General features: G+C 53.2%; 1 protein-coding gene across 3 annotated transcripts; it reads right to left on the bottom strand.

Annotated features, from left to right (window-relative positions):
* Nucleotides 1–3,619: 3,619 nt before the first annotated feature.
* On the bottom strand, nucleotides 3,620–23,403 carry FGR (FGR proto-oncogene, Src family tyrosine kinase). 3 transcript variants are annotated; one of them, XM_077150652.1, is made up of 13 exons: nucleotides 23,223–23,403; nucleotides 14,220–14,282; nucleotides 12,988–13,220; nucleotides 12,605–12,707; nucleotides 11,725–11,823; nucleotides 8,404–8,507; nucleotides 8,026–8,175; nucleotides 6,577–6,729; nucleotides 6,310–6,489; nucleotides 5,717–5,793; nucleotides 5,289–5,442; nucleotides 4,468–4,599; nucleotides 3,620–4,365 (listed from the first exon to the last, which is right to left on the bottom strand). In XM_077150652.1, the coding sequence occupies exons 3-13, from the start codon at nucleotides 13,205–13,207 to the stop codon at nucleotides 4,157–4,159; spliced, it is 1,581 nt and encodes a 526-aa protein (XP_077006767.1). In that variant the 5' UTR covers nucleotides 13,208–13,220; nucleotides 14,220–14,282; nucleotides 23,223–23,403; the 3' UTR covers nucleotides 3,620–4,156. The 3 variants fall into 3 exon arrangements, with proteins under 3 accessions (XP_077006767.1, XP_077006765.1, XP_077006766.1); XM_077150650.1 differs by having other exon boundaries at nucleotides 6,577–6,732; nucleotides 23,223–23,402; XM_077150651.1 differs by lacking the exon at nucleotides 23,223–23,403 and adding an exon at nucleotides 23,045–23,141 and having other exon boundaries at nucleotides 6,577–6,732.
* Between the last annotated feature and the right edge of the window lie 1,157 nt (nucleotides 23,404–24,560).

The raw sequence follows: 24,560 nt of genomic DNA, 5'->3' as shown, positions 1-24,560 counted from the left end.
AGTCACACCTGTCTGATTGTAACTCTGGGCAGCCCTACATCCTGCCTCTGAGCTTTGCTCACTTAATTCCCCATCAAGTCTGGAATGTCTTTCTCTCCCTCCTTACCAAGTAAACTCCTACTCTTTTTTTAAGTCTTGAGTGGAGCATCACCTCCTCTGAAGCATCACTGGACCCTATCCAACTGAGTTAGGACCCTCCCCTGCTCTCACAACACACCCTGCACTACCATTTTCTACCTGTGTTTGCTTCTCATGCCACACTCCCCTACCACCACCACCAGTGTGTTGAGGGCAGAAACTATGCTGCGGTGGGAAAGTTTTGAAGGGACGTACCATCCCTGGGGAGTTTCCTGCAGTTTGTGGTGTAGTACCCAGAGTGGACACTAGAGGGAGAGTGAACATCACTGCAGGATGGTCCAGGCTTGGGGTTGTGGATGGGCCAGGGGAAGGGGTGAAATCTTGGACCCTATACACAGGAGGGAATTACTGGAATGGATAGAAGATCCAACCAGCATTCTACTGGAACAGTGAGATCCAGGACAGACTCTTGTGAAATGGGTCCTGGACTTCTGGATTTCTGACTTTTCCTGCAACATGGGGGTCTGCCCCTTTGTTATTCCCCTCCTACCTTTTACCTTGCCCCCTTCCTTCTGACCCTCCAACCTTCTTCCAGGCTTATCTTCACCCTTGGCCTTCACATACGTAATTTCCTGAACTTGTCTGAATGGCCCTTGCTCCTCTATACCTTTGCACATGCTGTTCCCGCACCAGAAGATGCCTCCATCCACTGACTGCTTCATTAGGCAGACTTTTCTTTCACATCCTCGAAGAAGCCTCCCTTGGCCCCCAAACTGACCTTGCCCCTGAGAGTTATAATTGTTAGCTGTTCTGCCTCCTGGACAGGACTGGCCTACAGGCAGTATCAGTTAAGTGTGGAATTCATAAATGTTCTTTTACAAGTACAATCCTTGGCATGTATGAGGCCACTCTAGACCCTTATCTGCATGGTGTCCTCCCTGGACCTGACACAGGGTCAGTATCATGCTCTGCCACGCTGCTCCATGGAGCAGTGGGATGCATACGTCAAATGTGACCCACTAGACTCAACTCCTGACTCTGCCATCCAGCTGTATGACCTTGGTTGAGTCTGTTGCTTCTCAGAGTCTTTATTTTCTCTTCTGTAAAACAGGGTTGATCACGCTTATGCAAAGCCTCGTTTCAAGGACCAAATTAGACGATGCATGTGAAACATCCAGCATTAGACAATTAGGCGTCCTCCTCCCCCACCATGGACTTGGAAATAAAATTGCCCTCTGAGTGTTAAGCCAGTAAAATCCACGCATCATGGAGAACAGCCAGGTGGGGGAGTGAATGAGGCGAGAGATGGTTTTGTAAATGAGCAACTGAAGAGTTTTGTGAACGGTGCAAATCACAATCAAGGTGACCCGCCTGTAATCTCAGGGAGGCAGGGTGAGGATGTGATTGAAATTGAGAAAGCAGAGGCCTAATCAATTACATTGTGCTCTATCTGAAGGGAACAGAAGAATGCACAGAAAAAAGAGCGCAAGGGGGAATTCTTCCAGCTGCACCTGAGGGAGAGATGGGGAACCTGTAGACAGGAATTCCAGGCCAAGAAAGGGCCAGTCTCTGCTGAGGAGCAGGAAGAGACCATGGCTCACTGCCTGCTGGGTCTTTGGTTAAACCAAATAGGAGTCCAAGTGCCCATAGGGCAGAAGAAAATATTCTATTCCCAGGAAAAGGGCAAAGAGGCTAAGAGCCCTGGTTTTGGAACCAAACTTGGTTCAAGTCCCTGCTCTGCCACTTACATCCTGTAACCTTGGAAAAGCTAATTTGCTTATCTTTGCCTCAGTTTCCTCATTAGTAAAATGGGGATGCACTAGTGTTCTCCCCATTGGGTTCCTTGAGGATCTGACAGCAGCAGACATGCACCAAGCAGGTGCCTGGCACAGAGTAAACAACTGGTAAATGGTAATGATAGAGCTAACATTTTACTGAGCATTTTAGTGCCATTTTACAAATGAGGAAATTGAAGCTTGAAAAGTTTAAGAACTTGCACAAAATCACCCAGCTTTGGAGTGATGGAGGCAGAACTCATACCAGCCAGTTCAGCTCAGAACTGTGCTCTCATCCACTTACTCCATGATAAGTGGAAAAACTGGTCTCTGCCATGTACATCTAGCTCTCATGAGTTTGGTGAGCCAGAGAGTGCCCCTTGGAGATCCTTAGTCCCTGAGAGTTTGAGTCCTTAGAAATGAGGCTCCTACCCCTGGGACAGCCTCTCTCAACAGCCACTTGGCCTTTCTTCATTTTATTGCTCCCATTCAGCAACCTCCAGCCCAGGGCTGGGTAGAGAGCTGGGGAGAGGGAACTCTCAATCTGCATTGACTACCTTATCACCCTTTCCTTTAGGTCACTCACCCAGGGTGACATGTGTGCAAGAAATTTTTCTCCCAATAGCTAGAGGAGAAGAGTGGAAAGGACACTTCCTCTGTGCGTGGATGATCTCCTTCCAAAGCCTAAAGGCAGGGAGGTCTGGTGGGGGAGCACGAGCATGGTGTGAGACCTGGGTTCAAATCCCAGCTCTGCCACAAATGTCTGTGTCATACTGGTTATATCATCCAGCCCTTGATTCTCAATGTCCTCATCTGTAAAATAGGGCTAATCATAGAACAGGCTCAGGGCTGGATTAAATGAAAAGATGGATGTAAACACATTTAGCATTCAGCAAACAATAAGTTACCATTATTTCTCCCCAGCCTGACTGTGACCTCCACCAGGACATGGAAAATTCTTGTTCATGTCTGTGTGGAAGCTTATTAACTGCTGACTGCAGCAGTGGTTCCCAGGTCCCAGACTCCTTCCTCTATCCATTCCCTTAATCAGCCAGTCAGTCAACACACATTTCCTCAGTACCCATGGGAGAGGTGGGAATCCTCATTCCCTGCTCCTCCTGTTTCCACATGGGGGAACCTCAGCTGCCAGAGCTTCCCAAAGTGGGTGTAATGAGATAGGATGCAGTGGCACTCCCTGGTCCCTGGCCAGTAAATGACAATAGCAGCCCCCAATCCTTGTGACAAACAACCCTGCCCCTATACTTCTGGGCAAAGCAGCCCAAAGTGAGATCCACTGAGTTAGACTAACTCTCAGGCCTTCCTTCTGTCCTCTTTTGGAGGATCTGCCAGCTGCCCAGTATCTCTGTAGAGCCCTGGGGATTGACAGGTCCTCTCCCCTGCCTCTGGGTGGGGAGATCTACGATTGTCCTGCTATACCTGTGCTGAGTGGTAAATCTACCTAAATCAGGTAAAGAGCTAGTAAATCCTTTGTGCACAGGTAAAAAGCCTATCAGTAATGAAGGGCGCGTTTTGATCTCCAGTTGCCCTTCTACATCCATCTCTCAGTTGGTTCTAGACACACTTGGGGACAAGCAGCGGGACTTCAGGATCACTGCTTGTCCCCAAGTGCATCTCCTAAGCTCCAGACCTTGGGTGCCCATCCTGTGCTTGGGAGCCCCTGGGACACTCTCTCACCTGTCCCTCCTGCTCCCAACAGCCAGACCATCCCTCTCACCTCCCGCTGACCAACATTCTCGTTCAGAGGATTTTCGTGGCTCATGGATTCATACTGTTATTTTCCTTATTTACAAAATCAATAAAAACACACATATGATTCAGAAGGGGGTGAGCTCTCAGTGGCCCTTTCCCTCAGTCCTGGACTTGGACCCTAGTTCAGAAACACAGCATCCACCCAGACCAGAATTTGAGAGTAGGAGACAAATTCTGTGGGCTTGAACCAGGGCAGAGCAACAGGAAGGTAGAAAAGCAGGGATAAGCGGTAAGGAAAGGAAGGGATACATAGTTTCATAAATAACCAGACAAGATCTGAGTATTTGGGGCTGGGGGGTGGGGACTTAGAGGTCTGTAGGGGCCTAAGTGGAAAGGGGAGAAACAGTACTTGCAGCCAAAGTGGGCAAGGGAGGAGCTCTGGGCCACTGTTTGTTCCATCTGTAAAGAAAAGTGAGTTGTCCTAGATGGTGTCAGATTGTCCTGTCTGCTCAGATATGCCAGGACTCTGTAGAGCCCTGGGCATTGACTGGGGCTGGTAGACGCCCCAGAGAGGTGGCTGGTGTCCAAGTAGGCTACGTCTGATCCCCAGGCTGATACTGGGGTTCTGTGGAGGTAAAGTAGTCCTCTAGGAAGGACTGCAGGAATTCGAAGGTCGGCCTCTCCTCTGGGTCCAGGCGCCAGGTCTGCTCCATAGCCTCATACAGGGATGCTGGGCAGCCTGGGAGGCATGGCATGTGGTAGCCGCGCTCCACCGACTCCAACACTTCCCGTTTATTCATGCCTAGAGGGGGGGCTCCGTCAGTCAGGGCACCTGGTCCCTCCCAAAAGGGCTGCAGGAGGAAGTCCTTCCCCATGCCCACCCACCCTCCCACCCCTGGCAAACCTGGATAAGGGATTCGGCCCTTGCTGATGAGTTCAGTGAGCAGGATCCCAAAAGACCACACATCTGACTTAATGGTGAATCTGCCAAAGAGAGCAGCCTCTGGGGCTGTCCACTTGATGGGGAACTTGGCTCCTGGAGAGGATGGAGGCGGGGAGTAAGTGAGGGATGGGGGGGGGTGGTGGTGGCAGTGGTGAGGGGGCCCCTGGAAAAACTGGATTAAGATAATGGGTCTTTAGAATTGGGGACCCTGAGCACAGGGTCTCTGGAAATAGCAGAAAGGACCTAGTGTCTGGGCAGTATCTAGCATAGTGCTGGGCACTTTGCAAACAAGCTGGTGCCGCTGTCTGCCGTGGTGTCTGAGGACGCCATACTTATAATAATAACAGCCAACACTTGCATAGCCTTTGCCATGTGCCAGGCACTGTTGTAAGAGCTTTATGTGCATCGACTCATTTCACTCTCACAAAAAAAAATACATGCGGTAGATACTACTATTACCCCCATTTTACAGATGAGGAAAAGGAGGCACGGAATTAACTGTCTCTCACACATTACAGCAGTGCCTGTCACATTGTGGGTACATAAATACCTGTCGACTTATTGTTGTCTGATAACTTTCATTGCGCAGATGAGAAAAGGCAGGCAGCTCACAGGGGTTAGCTAGGATTTGAACCCAGAATTGCCTCTGCCACTAACAGCACCAGGAGGGGCTGCCCTGTCTCAGACGGCCTGAGTGGGGGGAGGGTTCCTGAGAATATGGGGCCTCAAATAAGCCCCTTGGTGCTTTGGGGAGCTCTGGGGGGGGGGGTGCGTTGAGGCACCTTGCCGGGGGTTGTACTCATCATCCTCGATGAGGCGGGCCAGCCCGAAATCCGCGATCTTGCACACCAGCCGCTCGCCAACCAGGATGTTGGCGGCCCGCAGGTCGCGGTGGATGTAGTTCATGCGCTCCATGTAGGCCATGCCCGCGGCTACCTGGGGACCAAGGTGTGGAGAAGTGGAAGTGGTTGGGGACTCACGGCACCATGGCCTGTGTGCGCTACAAGAGGCTTCAGGAACCGTTTGAAACTCATTTTCTAGATGGGAGACTGAAGTTCAGAGTGGGGCAGCACCCTGTCTCTGGTCCCACAGCTGGTACGGGGCGGGGGGATCCTGCATTTCCAGAGGAAGGTTGGGTGTCTGGACATAGAGATTTGTAGATTAATAGGAGGGGGGGATCTAAGAGATAAAGGCTGCTCTCCTGGTTTACCTGGGCTGCCATGTCCACCAACTGGGGCAGCCTCAAATCCTGGCCCTCCTTGCCGCTGAGGAACTCCAGCAAGCTGCCTGGGGGAGAGGAACCCAGAAAATCAGCAGCAAGATCCCGCCCCCAGCTCCAGGCCCCGCCTCCTGTCTCGGCCTTGCCCCTAGCCAGAATCCATCCTAACGTGGCCCCGCCCCCTGCTCCCGCCCTCTCACCTAGCTCCGCCCGGCACTCAGGCATCCGCGCGGATGCCTCACCCGCGGCTCCTCAAACAGACACCTTCACTAGGCTTCACTTCTTGTTTCTTCGCTTCCGGGCCCCGGGCCACGCCCCACCCAGACTCCGCCCAGATCCCCGGTCATCACAGAGCCTCCCTTCACCCACCAAGCCCCGCCCACCATGGTCACCACCCCCACAGCTGCGACCCCGTCCCCACCCAGCGTGGCCCCGCCCCCGCTGCCAGCGCCCGCGTGGTCCCACCGACTCCACGGGTTGACCCTCTCCCCTCACCACCCGCGTCGCAGCTCCGGAGACACCCAGCGCGACTTCGCCCCGAGCCCCGCCCCGCCCAGACCCCGCCCCGTGACCCCGCCCCTCACCGTGGCACATGTACTCGGTTACGATGTAGATGGGCTCCTCCGACACCACGGCGTACAGCTGCACCAGCTTGTCGTGCCGCAGCATCTTCATGATCTGCGCCTCCTCCAGGAAGGCTTTCGGGGACATGGTGCCCGGCTTCAGCGTCTTCACCGCCACCTTGGTGCAGCCGTTCCACGTGCCTGCCGGGCGGCGGCGTGTCAGGGGACCCGCTCCGCGCGAGGAGCCCTGGCCCCGGCCCCCGCACCAGGCGCCGGGGACCCCCGTACCCAGCCACACGTCCCCGAAGCAGCCCGTGCCGAGCCGGCGCTCCAGCGCGATGGAGCTGCGGCTGATCTCCCAGGCGTCCTTGGCCAGGCCCAGCGTCTGCGGCCTCAGGGTGGTGCAGGCGGCCGTGAGCAGGTGGCACAACCCATCATTCACTTCTAGGGCGAGGAGATCCTGGTCACAGGCGGGCCAGGACGCCCCTCTCCCCCAAGCCTCATCATACCCCATCCTGTGTTCCAGATCCTAAGTCTGCCGACCTGATGATTGTTGTCCAGGGAAGGGGGAGGCACCAAGAGGGAGGCAGGATCTCTGTCAGGGTTGGGAGCCCCTCCCACATTAGATGGCCCAGCTGGCCCTTGAAGGATAAGATGGGATCATGACAGGTGGAAATAAGGTTGGGCATTCTAGGCAAAAGTAGACAAAAGACTCTCACCCCTGCCTGAACCTCATGCTTGGCCTACCCAATCAAGGCAGAAATCCGGACCTGGCCTCCCACAGCCCTCTCTGCCTGACAGTCAACCCTCCATCAAGTCAGACCTACTCTGCCTCCTACCCAGCTTCAAAATCCTTTGCTTCTCCTCGACTTGACTGTCCCTGCTTTTACCTAGCCACCATCACCTTTTGCCTGGACACTGGTCACAGTCTCCTAAAGGGCCCCTCATCCTGCCTTGCCCCTGGTATCTAAGCTCCGCCTAGAAGCCAGAGTGTCTTGCCACAGTGCAGCCCAGTCTCTGTCACCCCATGCTCAGAGCCCTGTGATGGTCTGCAGGGCCGAGTCCTGGTGCCTTGGTGGAGCATTCGAGACCAGGCATTATGCGGTCCCACCTGGTTTGCAGCACTGCCCTGCAGGTCCTCTTTCCTTGCCCCTGTGTAGCTCTTTCCACCTGGGGTTAGGGCCCCACCTCTGTGCTTTAGCACAACATTAATGACAGTCTCTGGCTCAAAATCTGTGTGTCTTGAATAAGTTACTTAGCTTCCCTGTGTCTTAGATGAAGTTGCAATAATGCAACATTTAATGTGCTTAGAACAGTGCCTAACATGTACTAAAGACCCAGTGTGAATTTTTACTCCTATTATTGCCATTTATGTTGTCTGTCACCCAGACCAGTCTGAGTTCCTTGAGGGAGGGAGCTGTTTCCCCAAATCCCCACAGCACAAATGCTCAACAAGTTTCAAGAGATTCAGGCTTGAGGTGGAAAACTGGCCTATTCCTTGCCCAGACATTAGGGGGCGCTTCTGGGCTAGAGATGTTCTCATGCTGCAGTTTCCTGTGAATCCCACAGAGCAGGGTTCTAGGCTGGGACCTGGACTGGGAAGTTCGAGTCTTGACCCGGTCACTACAGCTTTGGGAGGCCCTTCCTTTCTCTGGGCCTCAGTCTCCCCATCTGCACAACACATCATCTGTTGGTTCAGGTATCTGTGGCCCTGCCAACCCAAGGGCCTGCCCTCACCGACATAGTGCTGGACCAGCTCCTGCACGGAGTCAAACTGGGCCCGCGTGGTGATGTAGTAGCCGCCTGTGTCCAGCTTGCGGATCTTGTAATGCTTCACGTGATCACCTTTGGTCGGGTCCCAATCCCGGATGGACAAGGAATAGGCACCTGTGGGGAAAGGGCACCCTAGGGCCTGCTTCCCTCCCTTCCCCCAATCAATGAGCTGGGAGAGGCCCAAAATTCTGGGGCCTCTGAAGTCTGAAGGCCCTTCCTGGGGACCCAGTCCCAGCCTTAGCTCCGCCCCTCAAACCCTGTCCCAGTTTTGGCTCCACCCCAAGCCCAGCTTCCTTCTTGTCTAGGCCTCCCCCTGGGACTTTGAGTGGGTGCTGCCCCCACCTTTGGTGGTCTCACTCTCTCGAAGGAGAAAGGCCCCCCGGGGATTGCCTGGGGACAGCAGCTGCCTCTCTGCATCCTTCCGGCTGATCTTTCCAAAGTACCACCTGTAGGGAAGGACCGACAAGAATCAGGTACACAAGATTCAAATTTCAACTCAGCCTCCTGGAAAAAGTCACCCTCAGAAGCCAAGCCTCAGTTTTCTCTCCTGTAAAATGGGGCTCACACACCTGCCTGGCTGCCTAGTCGGGAACGTCACAGAGAAGGGGACTGTAAAATGCCTGGTGCGTAGTAGGTGCCCGATAAAAATTAGGCTTCTCCTCTCTACTAGTACTCTGGGTTTCTCTTGTATTGAAACTGCTAGAGCAGAAACCCAGTCCAGTGATCTCATTGAGTTGCCATGGATCCCTTAGTCCATTTCATTTCACCTCTCCATGCACATGTTCTTTTTTCCCCACCTTTTTTTTTTTTTTTTTGCATGGACAGGCACCGAGAATCGAACCTGGGTCTCCAGCATGGCAGGTGAGAATTCTGTCCCTGAGCCACCATTGCGCCACCCTCCATGCACTCATTTTATAGATGAGGAACCGGAGGCACTGAGAGGATACGTGCCTGTCCACTAGGCAAGCTAACGAGGTCTAGCTAAAATCCTTTGCAGCCCACTCTAGTACTTTTCCCACGACTCCAGGCAATCGTTCAGACCCCTCCCCTCACACCCACCTCCCAACCTCTTCCTCCTCTGTCATCCTTAATGACACCTTCTTCCTCTTCTCCTCCTTCCTCACTGTCTGCTCCTTCCCAGCTCTGACTGCTGCTTTTCCTTGGCTCTCTAAATTCTAGGTGTCGTCCTAAGGCTCAACTTCAACTTCAGGCTTCACCACTCCTGCTTTCTCCTGGGGATTCTTTCCAGGACTGTATTGCAGTCCTAAACTAACTGTGCGAGTACTTTAGGCAAGTTGAAGTGACCACGGGCACACAGAAGCCTCAGATGTCATTTGATCACTAAACTGGCCTGTGATCATCCTGGACAGAATGAAAAGGGGCACAGTTTCCAAATCAGCAGAGGTGGCAGTCTCAGTGAACTCAGATGGTTAGTCCGCACCTGGAGCACCAGGTACAGTTTGGGGCGCAGGGGGAGGCAATGGCAAGTGGGGTGTCCAGGTGGGCAGGCAGGATGGGGAAGACAGAACTGTTGGAGGACTGTGTAGCTAGGACCTATTCCCACAGTTTTTCAAAGCCAAGGGCCCTGCCCCCACCCCCACCCATTAGCTACTTCCTTAATAATATAATAATACCAGGCTTTGTGCTAATAGATATTTATTCATTTAATTCTCGAAACAATGCTCTGAGGTAGATACTATTATTTCCCACCCGCCCCCATTAAACAGATGAGGAAATTGAGATCCCTAGTGGTTAAGCAACTTGCCCAAGGCCTCGTGGCTCTTGAGCTGTTGCCAGAATAGGAACCCAAGCTGTCTGCGCTAGGGCCTATGTTATTAACCATGATGCTGCACTGGGAACCTCTCAGAGCCTTGTGACACTGCCCCCATGATGTGGACACAAGCATGAACCCTTCCCAAGGCCCACCCCCGCCCCGCCCCACCCAAAGCATTATCAGCTCTTTTCTCCTCTATGTCTCCTGCCATATTTCTGTGGCTAAGGTCTCACCCAGCTGAAGCTCTGGCTCCTACCCAACTCCTACCCAACAGCTCCCATCTGCACCTTCTCTCTGCCAACCTCCAAACATGACCACATTTCTACGTTCCCCAAGGGGAACAGTTATGAGCCCTATCTGGTCATCAACATTCTGCAGTATCTCTCACCTTCTCTTCACTTGAAAAAGTAAGCACTTCATACTTGAGTCTTTACTTCCTCACCTCCCACTCCCTCCCTGGCTCAGCTGTCTGGCCTCCACCCACACTGATATGCTCTGAGGTCTCTCTCACTAGGATCACCCTCAGTGTCAAGTACAGTGGCTTGCAGCTTCTGACACTCCCTCTCATTTCCTGAAACTTCCCCTCTTATGCTCTTGTCTGATTGGGCCTCACCTGGTTTTTCTCCTCCTCCTCCTCCAGTGACTCTTCCTCCTTCAAGGAAAGACAGCTTTCCCCAAAGTTGGGTCCTAGGGCCAACTTTCTCACTCTTCCCCCTCATCCTTCACCTTACTGTACAGTTTCAATTATCATCTCCACTCTGATAGGTTCCAAATTTCCATCCAGCCCAGATGTGCCCTCTACCAGGGTCACAGCAAACACATAAGGAGACTCAGAGCCAATTAGGAAAAGGTGCCCCTTCCTTTGGGCTAATTCAGGGCATGGTTTGGCACCCTCATACCAAGCACAACCCGCCCAAACCCCTGGACAGCCCTACCCTCTGAACTTTGGGTCATATATCTTATTGCTGGCAGCCTCTCCACCTGGGTGCCCTTCCCTATGAACCTCAACCTGAGGTTCCTCCCAGAACTTCAAACCTGTACCTGCTCCTGTGTTCTCCATCTTAGCAAACAGTGCCAAGACCATTCAGTTGCCCAAGGAGCCTGAGTTATCCTTGATTCCTCCCACTGTCCATAGCCCCATAACAAATCAGTTGCCAGGTCCTGGTGAGTCCCACTCAGCAAAGTCTCTCTGATCCTTTCTGTTTACCACCATGTATGTCTATGCGAGGAAAGTTAAGAAAGCTTTGATGAGCCTCAGTTTCCTCGTCTGTAAAATGGGGAAATATAGTAAAATCAATAACATTGTAAGAATTAAATGAATCAAGGTAGGTAAAATACTTGTAGTAGTATCTCATGTATAGAAAGGTGTTCTACGAAGGGTAATTCCCTGCTCCCTTAATAAAATTCATTCTAAGGAGGCCCCCCTTGCATTTGTTTAGCACTCTACTACTTTTAAAGCTCGTACATTATTATCACTGACAGGTAATATGCATGATGGTTAGCAAATACAGTCAAACTATAGGGGTTAATGCTAGTTCCACCTACTTGAAAGCCATATGAACTGGGGCAGGCTATTTAATCTCTCTGTGCCTCAGTTTCCTCAGTTGCAAAATGGGATAATAGTTTCTAACTCATTAAATGAATTAATACATGAAAGCACGTTGAACAGTGCCTGGAACTTAACACATGTTAGAGAAGTATTGTCTATCAATCCATCATCATCACCATCTTCTTCTTTTATTCTCACAATGACCTTATAAAATATATAGATGAGACTGAGGCTCAGAGAAGAGCAGGGACTTGCCCAAGAGGTGGCCTTGGAGTCTGGACTCCAGGATCCTATCCGTGGGGCTGGCCTTTCGCCCCCCCCCCCCCCAGCCCCTACTCACTCTTCAGCCTGGATGGAGTCTACAGGGGCCACATAGTTGCTGGGAATGTAGCCAGTGTGTCCAGAGCTGAGGGACCGAGCCTCCCACCAGTCACCTTCCCTGCAAGCACAGAGCAGGGAGCTGGTCAATGGCACCCTGGGCCAAGCAGGGTCACGCAGAGGATTGGATGGAGATTGGCCTTTGCCAACTCCTCACCTTGAATGGACGGTGACACACACACAGACACACACCAGAGACTTTTGTCTGTTCTGCCACAACCACTGCAGCTGCCCTAGGAGGGCTTTTCCCTGCATAAGGGAGATGTCTGGGGACATCTCAGCCTCCTGGATTCCTTCTCTGGTTTCTCGGCTGGGTTGGGGTTTAGAGATGTGGTGGACAGCCAGCTAGGTCATTCTCCACTGAAAGCCCCCCATGGCTACACATTTCCTTCTGAATAAAACCCAGATTCCTCAACATGGCTTCAAAAGCCCTGCAGGATCTGCTGCCACCCACCTCTCCAGCCTCTGCTCTCTCCATCCTGTACCTCACTCTATGATCTACCTAGACTGAACCACTTGGTGGCTTCTAGGAGTCATCATTCATTCTCATTCTTTTTCTCTCTTGTTCTCACCTCTTCCTTCAACGCCTAGTCATCTTTCCAGTCTCAGTTTAGATATCACCTTCTCCAGGAAGCCTGCCCTGGATCACCACCACTCTGGAGACCATGTCTGGGGACTCTCTCTACCCACAGTTCCTCATGCCACCCCACCCCCCGTACTAGCAATTACACAGAATTGTTATTGTCGTGTGTCCAGCTTCCCACTAGGCTGGGAGCTTTCTGAGGACAGGGACCAGGTAGGATTCCTCCTCAGGTCCTGAGCTGGGTGGCCTGGCCACTTACGTATTGTTCAGGATGTGGAACTTCTCGCCCTTGGTGAAGGTGAGGTCATCCTCTGTCCGGGCCTCATAGTCATACAAGGCGATGAACAGGGTCACCCCTGGGCCTGTCAGAGTCAGGGCTACTCAGCAGGGTAGAGCATGGGACGGGGGGCACCAAGGGGGCTGTACCCGTAGAGTCCTTTTCCCCAGCCAGGCGTAGGGTCCTCCCACACCCACTGCTTTAGTACTCCTACTCCCAAAGTCTGATGGATTTCTAATCTGGGCTTCACAGTTGGGCCCCCTCCATGGAATTAAGACATACACCTCTAAGCCCATCCTTCCCACCCTGGGAAGGCTTTCCATCTGGGAGATGGCACTCAAAAGAGCAGAGGGTTCTGGACTCACCTGAGATGCCCCTGTTGGTGCCCCCATCAAGGAAGGCAGGGCTGATGGGATGAGGCGAGAAGTTGTTGTAGTTGGGGATGTGGGCAAAGGAGGACACAGACCGGGCCTGGGTGGGGTCAGGGCCATAGCGATCTGCAGCCCCGTAGCCCCGGGAGCCCTCTTCCAGGCCATCATTCTCCTTGGGCCCCGGCTCCACCTTCTTGCAGAACACACAGCCCATTCCAGGTGCCCTACTACAGAACAGAGGCAGGCCTCATTCGGCGGCCCTGCTGGGTGCACCACCATTCACACACGTTCCCACTTATGCCTGTATGTACACACACACACACATGTGCACACACACACACACACACACACACCGAGTACAGCATCTCCTCGCGGGCCTGGGGTCCTCCTACTGAGGAATGAAGGTAGGGCAGGACCTTGCTGTGCTTACGAGGGAGAGGCTACGTGCATCCTCAGTACTTCTCTTCCCATCTGCTTGGGACTACATCTCTGTGGCTGGTTTTCTACATTAGGATGTTGCTGAGTTTATATATTCTGCCTCCTATGCTTTGATCTGCTATGTTCCTGTGACTCCTTCTGTGGGCTCAGGCATTTGTGTCTTTTGTGTATCTTTAAGTATGGGTGAGTGCTTGTGGGTGTGTGCCTCGTGTGAGTGTATGTACAGGTCTTGTGAATGTCTGTGTCTGTGTCTATATGCACGTATACAGGCCTCTGGGCATGCGCGTGGCTCTGTGTATGTGCATGCCTGTGAGTGTGTGAGTCTGCACATAGCTCTGTGTGTGCACCTCCTTGTGAGTAGGTGTCTCTGTGTCTGTGTGCACTGCTGTGTGTGTGGGGGGTGGGGGGTAGGTGCCTGTCTCTGTATGTGTATCTGTGCGTACTGATGTGGGCAGATCCACGTGAGTTACATTGCCTGTCTGTGCATATGTGTGTGTCTCTGTGTATTTGTATGCCTACGTTTATGTGTGTGTGCTTGCGTGTGAGTGAGTGAGAAGCCTGTGTGCCTGCACCTGGAGAGTCCCTGCAGAGGGGGATCAAGGCCATTTCCCGTCGCGGGCCCAGCCTCCGGCCTCTCAAGCTGCCTCATTCCGGCTCCCCCCATCCGTTACCTAGCAACGGGGTCTGTGTGGGAGGAGGGGGCTGTAAGGAGCTGTGGGGCCCGGGAAGGCCACCCCCACCCCATTTCCTGACCCCGACAGCCCTCAGCCCCCACTCCCCGGACTCACCCCTCAGGCCCCTACTCCTGGGTCAGAGGGGCTGCTGCATGGTCCTCGGGAGGGGCCGGAAACCTGAGGGGGAGACAGAAGGACATGGAAGACAACGGACCTGCTGACATCCCTGCCCTCCGTAGGAAGCCAGGGGGTCTGGGCCCTGCCTCCACAGGACTCCTGCCTTCACTCTCCCGCCCACCAGCCCTGGCAGCCTTACACATTCACCCTCATATACGCCACACCAGCCACACCAACCTCACACTCACATCCACTTGACACACCATCACACAACGACATACAGTAACACAAATTCACACCAGCACACAGCCACACACCAACACTCACAGCAATCCCTCATGTGAGTGTGCTCGCCACCACCACTACTCACCACCACGAACCAGCTCTCACACCGGCTCAAGCTCTAATGCACAGTGGCACACACACATATACACACATGCACACTGGCTGCCTCTTAGGCTCACAGACCCGCAAGCTCACTCATGTTTTTGTGTGTTAGATGCAGCTGTCTGATTGGATTCAAATCAGGCCATGCTCAGCTAGTTCACAGAACCCCCCCTCCCCCAGTACTGTCTCCTAAAACCCAGCCCCTCTCCTGGACCCTGCCTCAGCTCACAGCCTAGGCTGGGCAACCCCTGGCAGCCTCAGGGAGCCCCCTACCCCCAGAGCTCCACTCCTGCCCTCACATGGGTGTGCTCTCAAAACAAGCCTTTCCTGGCAGCTGTGTTCTTTGAGCGACAGGGCAGGCTGGTCATTGAGCAAGGGTTCCCTGCCCCCTGCTTGAAACTGCCATTGCAACACTCAGAGAGGAACTGGCTGGCGAGAGGGCTCAGTTTCCTAAGAGGCCAGAGGAATGGAGAGTTGTAGGGTGGAACCAACCCAGTGAACCCTGCATTCCCCCGGAAGGGCCTGAAAGCCCTGGGGCCAGGGGCCCTCTTCTGGTCTCTCTCTGGACTCCCAAGTCTGGTTCCCCGTATGGATATCCTCCTCCTCTTCCTGGGTTCCTGCCCCTCTTAGCCAGCACCAGTCCCCTCTTCCAGGAAGCCTTCCTGGATCCACTAGGTCCAGTTGCCTGGCCGATGGCCTGTCATATCAGTGCCCTGACCCCACCCTAGCCCCACCAGCTCTGCTCACCTCCTACCCCTCCCTGTAACTGTTCTCCCATGTATCTGTGTGTGTGTTGGGGGCGGAGTACCACCCATGCGGTATACTTAACTCTGAGGTGAGGCCTGCCTAAAGCAGCCCCTGCTTACCAGGCCACTGCTGAGATCTCTACCCCGAGATTCATCCCTCTCCTTGGGGCGAAACCACTATGTCTGAAGGCAATAGGGGAGAGCAGATAAGGGCATGGGGAAGAGGTAGAGGGGGGAGGTGCACTGAGGGCCCAGCTGAAGGGAATTCAGGGGCTGGTGAGAGGAGTGATGTGGTTAAGGTCGCAAGAGTTCCAGGGTGAGAATGGAGGTCTTCCCACAGGGAGACACACACGTCTCCAAACTGCACACATGCCTGTACCCAGATCCTTACAGCTCTCCCCAGATGTTCTCAAACACACACGTTACCTCACTATACACAGCTGACTCCTAGTTCCTCTGCATAGAATCACAGACACATCTTCAATACACGCCCCGCCGTGCACACACCTCCGCCCCCCACCCTTTTGCACATCGATACACACACACACAGCCTCTCCAAAAGAATGGCAGATAAAGAATTTATAGCACATACTATCTGGCAGTCACTGCGCTGGGCATATATGACATATACTACCTCATTTTATCCTCACAACAACCCTATGAAGTAAGGAGGCGTAGTATCAAAAAGGAAACTAAGGTACAGAGAGGTTTAGAAACTTGCCCAAAGTCACACGGATGGTGTATCCTGGCATCTGGCTCCAAGTCTGAGCTCTCAACCACTTCTCCCCACTGCCTGACACAGACAGGGACAGATCTAACCTCTCCTGTAAGGATGCATGGATGCAGTGTCCCCACAGGGGACAGGCACACCCGTATGGATTGCCCTTCCCCCTGACGCAGGCCCACCCAGAGTTCCTCTCCATTGGATGCAAACTTATACAACCTCTCCACACACATAGCTACAATGCTGTTCCAACAATATCTAAGTACAGCCTCTCCATCAGGTGACTTTTGCCTGCCTGGAGCTGGAGGTGGGGGTAGTGGTGGAGGTGGGGTAAGAGACTGTAGCCTCTGAAGAGGAGGCAGGGAGCTCTGCGGGCTGAGGGAGAGCCCCCGCAGGGCTGGCAGCCAATCAAGAGCCCACTGCCAGCGGGCAGAGGGGCAGCTCTCAGAGCTGCAGCATCCCGGGCCTGATGGAAGCCAAAGCCCTGGGCAGGGCCTGGGTCTCTGGGAACTGGCTGTGCCGAGGGGGTCAGGGGATGTGGGGTGATGGTGTGGGATGCAGGATCTGGCATCAGCAGGGCCTGGGGCATTGAGGGGGCCACACAAAGTGTCCACGCTCATGTGGCTCTGTCAGGAGAGAGAAATGCAGACAGAAAAAGAAGAGGCAGAGAGAGAAACAGACAGAAATCGAACGCTAGTGACAAAGAGAAAGAGATTGAGAGAGCCAGAAGGAAGAGACAGAGGTAGAGAGACAGTATGGACTGCTGGTAAATTGGCTCTCAAAAAAAAAAAAAAAGCCCTGCTTTGTAACATTTGCTGATTGTTGTGGTGCAACTATTCCCACCATGGCTGATTCTGAGCTACTGAAATTACTTCTTCACTGAATGCGGGTCTGGGAGGAGACAAGCAGAATCAGCTCCCCTGAGCCAGTGCTGGCCAACTCGGTGCCAGCACATCTGCCAGAAAGAAACAAAGACAAAGAGAAAGAAAGCAGCAGAAAGACAGACATGAGAGGTCGCGAGAAAGGCAGAGACAGGGAGAAAGAGTTGGAGACAGAACTAAAGAGACAAAAGAGAGAGAGAGCGCGCGCGCAGGTCAGGTCCTCTTTGCGCAACCACCTGCATGAAAACAGCCCCCAGGCTTCGTCCTCCTCTCATTGCTCGATCCCCAACAGTCATTATCAGTTCTTTGGAGTGAAATGGTGAAATTTGATTTCTTAGGAATCTGGGTGGCAATATCTATTAGTAAAAATATGCTGAGTGAAAGAAGTGAGACACAAAGGACAAATGTTTTATCTCACTCATATTAATAAGTGAGATAATAAAATAATTATTAATTAAATTAATAATCTAATAATTTATTTTTAGAATTTATTAGAATAAGCAAATGCACAGATTCAGAAACTAGATTACAGGTCACCAGGGGCCACGATGGAGGTGGGGAGGTAATGGTTAAATTGTACAGCATTTCTGTTTGAAGTTGATGGAAAAGTTGTGGTAATGGATGGTGGTGATGGTAGCACAACATTGTGAGTATAATTAACAGCTAGTGACAAAGAGCACTGAATTATGTATTTGAAGCAGTTAAAAGGGGGAAATTTTAGGTTGAATATATGTTAGTAGAATGAAAACTTAAAAATAAAACCATACGACTGTGCAACACACACACAGAACCCTAATGTAAACCATAGACTATGGTTAAAAGTACAATTATATTAATATTCTTCCACCAGTTGTAACAAATGTACCACACTAATACAAGGTGTTAATGGGGGGAGGGTATATATGGGAGCTCTGTATTTTCTGTATGATGCTTCTGTAAACCTATAATTTTTGCAATAAAAACATACCAATGGGGGTGGTGCAAGGGTAGTTCAGTGGTAGAATTCTCACATGACATGCGGGAGACCCGGGCCCATGCCCTTTCCAAACAAACAAACAAAACCAAACAAAAATTCAACAGATGTCGAGAGGCTACTCTGGGGGTTGCTCTTATGCGAGCTTCAGGTAGACCTTGCTACCTATCATAACCTGCCAACCCCCAACCAGGACCATTCCAGCCAATCCTAAAGAACACCTAGGGCAATATATAAACTCCACAAGGGTTCCAGGCACTAGAGTAACTTTCCAGAAACCTACAACCTCCAGATGGGTCCCTGGTCCAGAGAAGTCCTGAAACCTAGCCCAGCCTCTCCAGAACATCACATAGTTCCATCTTCCTACCCCATATTAGTGACAGACCCTTCCAATATGAAAAATTTAGAATGGCCATAGCCCAAACACCCCTAAAGAGAGGGATGGAAAGATCAAAGGTGATGGTGGAGTTATGCATGGAAGATAGGATTTAACAAATGAATATGAATGCTGAATCATTAAAATGATATCTTTTAGTCTCCAGTATTTTAGAGCAGCTAGAAGTAAAAACCTAAAATTGTGAAGTTGTAACCCATGTCAAAGTCTGAAATATGTTCTACAACTAATTGGGTGCTGTGCTTTGAAATTTATAGCTTTTTTGTATATATGTTATTTTTCACAAAAAAAAGAAGGAAAAAAAGTTGATTGTCGTGATAAAAAAATTTTAAGCCCTCTAGCCTCCTATGTTCTGGAGCAGCTAGAAGGAAAAATATAAGAGGATCATATGGCAGCCCATGACAAACTCTGGGATCTGACCTGTAACCACTTGTTGAAGAGTGCTTTGAAAACTATTGTTTTTTATTTATTTGCTTTGTACATATGTTATACTATACAATAAAAAAGCCAAAAAAAAAAATCAACAAATGGTGCTGCAATAAGGGGATACTCACATGGAAAAAGAATGGAAATGTGCCCCCTACCATACAGCATACAAAAAAAAAAATGCCAATGTATTAAAAACCTACTCAGTGCCTGGCATTGTGCCAAGCAACTCCCACGTTTGGTTTCAATTAATAACCCTAGGAAGCGGATTTATTATTACCCCTATTTTCAGAGAAGGGAACTGAGGTAGGGGAAATTAAGTGACCTGTCCAAGGTCAGATAGTGAGTGAGGGAAAACTAAAATGCAATCCCAATTAATTTGGCTCTAAAACCCACCTCAAGCACTGTTCTACTTCATAATCCTAGTAAGAAGCAATAACGTCTGTTCCTTTATTCCTTAATGACACCTGCTATGTGCCAAGTTCTGTGTTACATGCTCTGTGTACACAAATTCCCTAAATCCTCAGTGCATTCCAGAGAGGGAAGTGCTCTGCCCAGGGTCTCACAGGCAATCACTGATTTTTATAGTCCTAGAATCTGAACCCAGGTGTCTCTTTCCTCAAAGCTGAACCAGGCTGCCTGCTAACACCAGAAAGGGAGCAGCTCAGAGTGATCAGAAGAGTTCTGAGCACTGCAGAGACTTGGGTCTGATTTATGAACATGTTTCTTGAGTGTGTGGTTGACAGGAGTCTGCTCCCAGGGCCCCTTCAGGGTCAAAAGCAGATTGTGGGTGTACACAGCTGAAGCCCAGCCCTGGACCATGGTGCTACTGCCTTCAGTGTCTCCCCCCGCACAGCCCTGCTCCAGCTCTGCTCTTTATTAGCTCAGTGAACTTGGATGAATGACATAAGCCCTCCGAGCCTCACTTTCTGCATCTGTACCTTCTGTGCAGAGCTGATGGGAGGGTTTGATGAGATGTGGCTCTTGCCCAGTGTGCAGTGGCCAAGCAAGGCTGAGCATCACGAGCAGCACAGATAGAATGGCCCCCTGAGCCCATCCATCAGTCCGCCCCCCTAGCGTGTGTCTGTGTGTGTCGGGGAAAGCGAGTTGCCCAAGGTTAGGCAGCCAGACAGGGGATTCAAAGCCAGGACAATTAACTCAGGTCCAGAGTTATTCCCAGCACCATGGCTGTGTTCTCCAAAGCCTGTGTTCTCCCTGACTGGCGAACGTCACACTTGCTGCCCAGCCTCTGGCCAAGTGAACATGCCATTCCTGCCATATGGCAGTTGGCCACCCAGCAGGGAGCCTGCTTCCCACCACCCAAGCGTGGGGCCTGACCCTACCCCTGCAAATAGGACCTCAGGCCCACCCATCTTTTTCGAGGTCCATATTTTCCAAAGCCATGTGGGGGCTTTAATGCATCTGAAGACAGATTTGGGCTCAAATTCTACTCTGCCTGCCAACTAGCTTGAGATCTCGGGCAAGGCACTTCACCGTTCGGAGATGCAGTTTCTTTGCCTGTAAAATAGGAATATGAATCTTTGCCTCATGGGGTTGCTTCTGAGCATGAAGTGCAGCCAAGCCTCTGAAAGTACCAGGCCCCACATAGGTGCTCAATGAACTTTTACTTCCCTTCCTTTCCCTAAACAAGACCCCTCCAAGGCAGGGTGGAGGGGATGGCCTGTGGGGCCGGGCTGAGAAGAAAGAGAAGTTCCCAGGGTGCAGTGGGGAGGGCTGAGTTGGCTTAGCTGCCTGGGGGATTTCACCAAAAGGGAACTGGGACTTGGGGCAGTGGCAGGAAACCACCATCCTGCAAGAGTTCCGGCTTCTCCTCAGGGTTCTGGGCTGGGCAGGAGGCAGGCCAGGGTTGGAGGGGCAGGAAGCAATTCTAAGATCTGCAGGCCACCCCCAGCCCCTCTGTGCCCCACCCCTCACTAAGACCTGACCTGATGAAGGAAGGGTTCTCTCACCACTCCTCACTGAACCCCAGGCCCTTTCTGAGCCCTTATCCCTCTTATTAAGGTCGCCACCTCTCACTGAACCTCCATCCCTCTTATTGAACACTATCTTTTCTGGAGGCCTCACAGCACCCACCCCCACCGGCACCCCACCCCAAACACTCACGGGCCCTAGCAGAAAGGCCCTACTCTGACTTTACTACCCTAGTGGGGCCAGGTGCATGTGATGGGGGTGGGGAGTGGGGGTGGCAGATACGTGCCACACCAGCTTTTTCCTCCACATGGTCCTGAAGGTACCAGCTGAGTTTTCTCTACTTGGGAGTAAAAGTGGTTTCCCATCTGTCTCTGAAAACCCACCAGCCTCTAAAACAGGAGTCTGAGTTCAGCTCCCACCTGGCCTGGGACTCAGAATTCACAGGAGATGGGAGCCCATGGATGTTCTGGGGAAGCTGAGGAGATGAGAGTTTAGATTCCACATTGTGGCCAGAAAGGAAGTCCCCTTGCGAGTCCTGGGGGGGGGGGGGGGCACCCTTCCCTGTCCGCTCTGTTCAGGAAGGACCCTGGCACCTCCTTCCCCAACTCTGGGGTCTCCTGCTCAGCCCACCCCCCAGGGTCTGACCACTTCCTTTGCCTCATTGGCCCCAGGTGGCTGCTGAGAACTCCTAAACACCCACACGGGCTCACTCACATGCTCATGCTCATTTGCTCAGAGCCCGAATCAAATTCACACCCTCACACCCTCACGCCCTCACTCACAGCTTCTCGCCCCCTGGAAAGCAGGAGAGAGCACCGATACACACAGCCCCCTGCGCCCACTCCCGTGTCCACCCCTACCCCTCTCCAGAGGGCTACATGGGACTTGGCAGGGATTAGGTGGGAACCCCTTTGTCACAAGCGAAAGAGGCCCTGGAGTCCACTCCCAATGGCTGGCCCTGTCGTTCGCTGCCTCCCAAATTTCCATCTTCCCATCTGTGAAGTTGGAACAGGGCCTTGCTCTCCCACCCACCACCAGACTGAAGGATGCCAAGGGCCTCGGGATCCCTGAGAGACTCCATGACCCAGGGGAAGGCTGGCTGGGTGTGGGGGCAGATCTCACCCCCAGTGACTCCGCACGGTGGGCCCTCCACACATGCACAGACACTTACTTATTTATAAGATACTAACTGTGTGCTGGTGCCTGGGGGCCCTATCAGTGAGACCCAGGCTTCCTGGCCCCCTCTGTGCCGTCGAGAAGGCGCAGGAGAGGCTAGCTGGGTCAGCGAGGGCCTGTAAGCTCCCCAGGACACTCAGCCAAACTGATTTCTGTACCCGATTCACACAGATTCAGGTATAGGGGATAGGGGCAGAGATCATTTCTCCCCACTGTTCAAATGCAGAAAGTGAGGCCCAGAGGAGCCCGGTAACTTGCCCAAAGTCACACAGCAATGAAAGAAAGGCCCAGACTAGCTAAGAACCCAGGTCTCTGCAGGTTTTCCCTGAAGGATCCCTGAACGATGTGCATCAGGGCCTCACTCCTCTGTCCGGCGAACGGCCCCTGCCTGGGGTCCCAGAAGTCAGGAGGTGATGAGGACAGAAGGGGCTGCTCCAGTAAGGAGACCAGCATTTGCCAAGAGCCCGGCTCTGCCTCTCCTCCCTGGCGTTGCCATGGAGACAGCCCCTCCGGGCAATCACGGTCAAAGGCAGGATTTCCGTCGGGGCGGCCAGCAATTCCCGGATCCCGAGGGGAACGCGGACAGAGCCCGCCACTGCGGGGGGGCGGGTACCCAGAGAGGCCTGACTTGCCGAGGGCGGGGACTTCCCCAGGAAGAGGGGACCCGCGCCTCTAGAGCCTAGAGGCGTCTCCTCGCTGGCCCGGGTCCTCCCACCCGGCGGGGAGGGAGAGTCTAGGGGGAGGGGGAGCTTCGTTCCTGGCCGCCTGCCCCCCCACCCCCCCCCAAGCCACAGGCTTCACCCCGGGCTTCTGTCAGTTGGCGATCGGGGATCTCCTGGGCCCCCACAATTGCGTCATACATTCTGAGTCCCCCAGAAATGGTTCTCCTTGACCCTTCTTTCCTGCAAACTGCCTCACCTGACCCTTCCAGTCCCCCCGCCTAGCTCCCCTTCCCTAGACTCCTCAGTTTCCCCACAAATTCTCACTCTCAAGGTCCCTTCAGTTCTCCTCCAGACCATTTTTGGGGAGGTCCCCTTACTCCCCATGCCCCGACTCTCTTAGCCCTTTTTCCAATTTCGATCAAACTTACTCCACAGGTCCCCTTCCCTTTCCCCAGCAGACCTTTTTGGGGAACCCTCTTAATCCTCCCCTGTTCCCCTCCACAACTTGCATCCAGTCTCACTCTCCAGGTCTCCTGAGTTCTTCCCAGACCCTTCTCTGAGCGGGAGCCTCTTGGTCCAAGTCTCTTCAGCTGTCCACCCTAAGGCTCCCAGGCTCGCTCCCCCAGGCCCCTGTCGCCGGGCCGGGCCGGGCCGGGGGCGGGGCACGGCGCTGCGCCTCCCAGCCCCCCACCTGCCTACCTGTGCCCGTCCCCGGGGCGATCCAGCGGGGCTCCCGGCCGCAGCGAGGCCGACGCGGGGGCGGAACCCGGGTCCTGCTTGCCTCTGCCGGCCGCGGGCTCTGGCTGGGAGGAGGAAGCCGCTTCGGACTTCTCTTCTCGCAGCGGTGGCGGCGGCGGCGGGGACAGCTCTCAGTCACGCCCCGGCCTCGAACCAGCTGCCCGCGCGGGGGGGGGGGGGGGGGGGGGGAAGGGGCCCTCAGATCCTAGGCTCGCCCGGCCCCACTTCCCACCTCCCCGGGGTGACCAGGGATCGGCCCTCCCAGCCCTCTCCCAGCACCCCAGCCCTGTCCCCCACCCCACACCCCGCCTAAGCCCCCAGTACCACCTTCCCAAAGAACCCCTCCCCCCCCCCCCCCCCCCCGCAAGGCACCTGCTTTCTTAGAATCATTAGATTTGAGGTTAGAAAGCACTTTTCTCTATCACTGAACCCACTGCCCTCTCTGTCCATTGAGGCCCAGATGGAGACAGGTCTGACCCAAACTTTCACAGCCAGTTGACCTGGAAATGTAAGAGCCATTGTGAGTCCATCACCTGCCTTGCCTCCTTCAGGGCCCTGGGCACTGGGGCACAGGGATGCGGGAGGTTGGGGAGTAGACCAAGAACCTTCCCTGGGGAAACTACATTTCAGAGAAAATTTGCCTTCGGGTCACAATGAAGGAGGAAGGGTGTCAGCCCTCCCCTTGCCCAAGTCTTAGAGAAACAGAGACCATCTTCTATCAGCCTTTGAGGCTGGTAGGGATCGCTGACCCCTCCTCAACTTGGGGGTCAATTCCCCTTCCCACAGCTGTTACTTCCTTAGTCTTAAACTAAGGCCTAGAAAAAAATTCTTCCGGTGGGGAGGAAGATGTATGGGGAGGAGGGTTGTTTGATGGAGAAGTGTGCACGTGTTGGGATGCAGTGGGAAGGAAGGGAGGGTGTGTAAACACAGAAGCGTGTATATGTGCATATGCATGTGCATGCGTGTGTGTACAATTGTAGGCAATGAACACGATGGATGCAGTTTTGGAACCAACCGCAGGGCGTATTCTTCGGAATCGTGTGTTTCTGTGTACGGGCAGGGGAGGGTTCAGAAGCCTGAGAGGGGGTGGGCTCAGATGTCTGTGCGATGGGTTCTCACAGAGTGGCAGAGAGTAGTGGGATGCAGGTAGGTGTACTTTTCTCGTAGGGAAACGGGAGGAGGGATGGGGAAGATGACACAAGGGAGCTGGTTGGGGTGGGGGGGCAGGGGCTTCGGAAGGGTGGTCTCGCGCTGGCTGGCCAGCATCATCTCCACCATCCAGCACTCCCTGGCTGGCCT

This window comes from Tamandua tetradactyla, chromosome 2, assembly GCF_023851605.1.
Source record: "Tamandua tetradactyla isolate mTamTet1 chromosome 2, mTamTet1.pri, whole genome shotgun sequence".
NCBI classification, from domain to species: domain Eukaryota; kingdom Metazoa; phylum Chordata; class Mammalia; order Pilosa; family Myrmecophagidae; genus Tamandua; species Tamandua tetradactyla.
This window is presented reverse-complemented; position numbering and strand designations above follow the sequence as displayed.

Bases quoted from the DNA above. Each gene is read 5' to 3' on its own strand.
- FGR (XM_077150650.1), bottom strand. From the start codon at position 13,207: ATGGGCTGTGTGTTCTGCAAGAAGGTGGAGCCGGGGCCCAAGGAGAAT. The intron at 11,824-12,604 runs GTAAGTGGCCAG...CTGTGCTTGCAG, and splicing joins TTCCACATCCTGAACAATAC to GGAAGGTGACTGGTGGGAGG. The intron at 4,600-5,288 runs GTGCCTCAACGC...CATCCTCTCCAG, and splicing joins TGAGTACAACCCCCGGCAAG to GAGCCAAGTTCCCCATCAAG.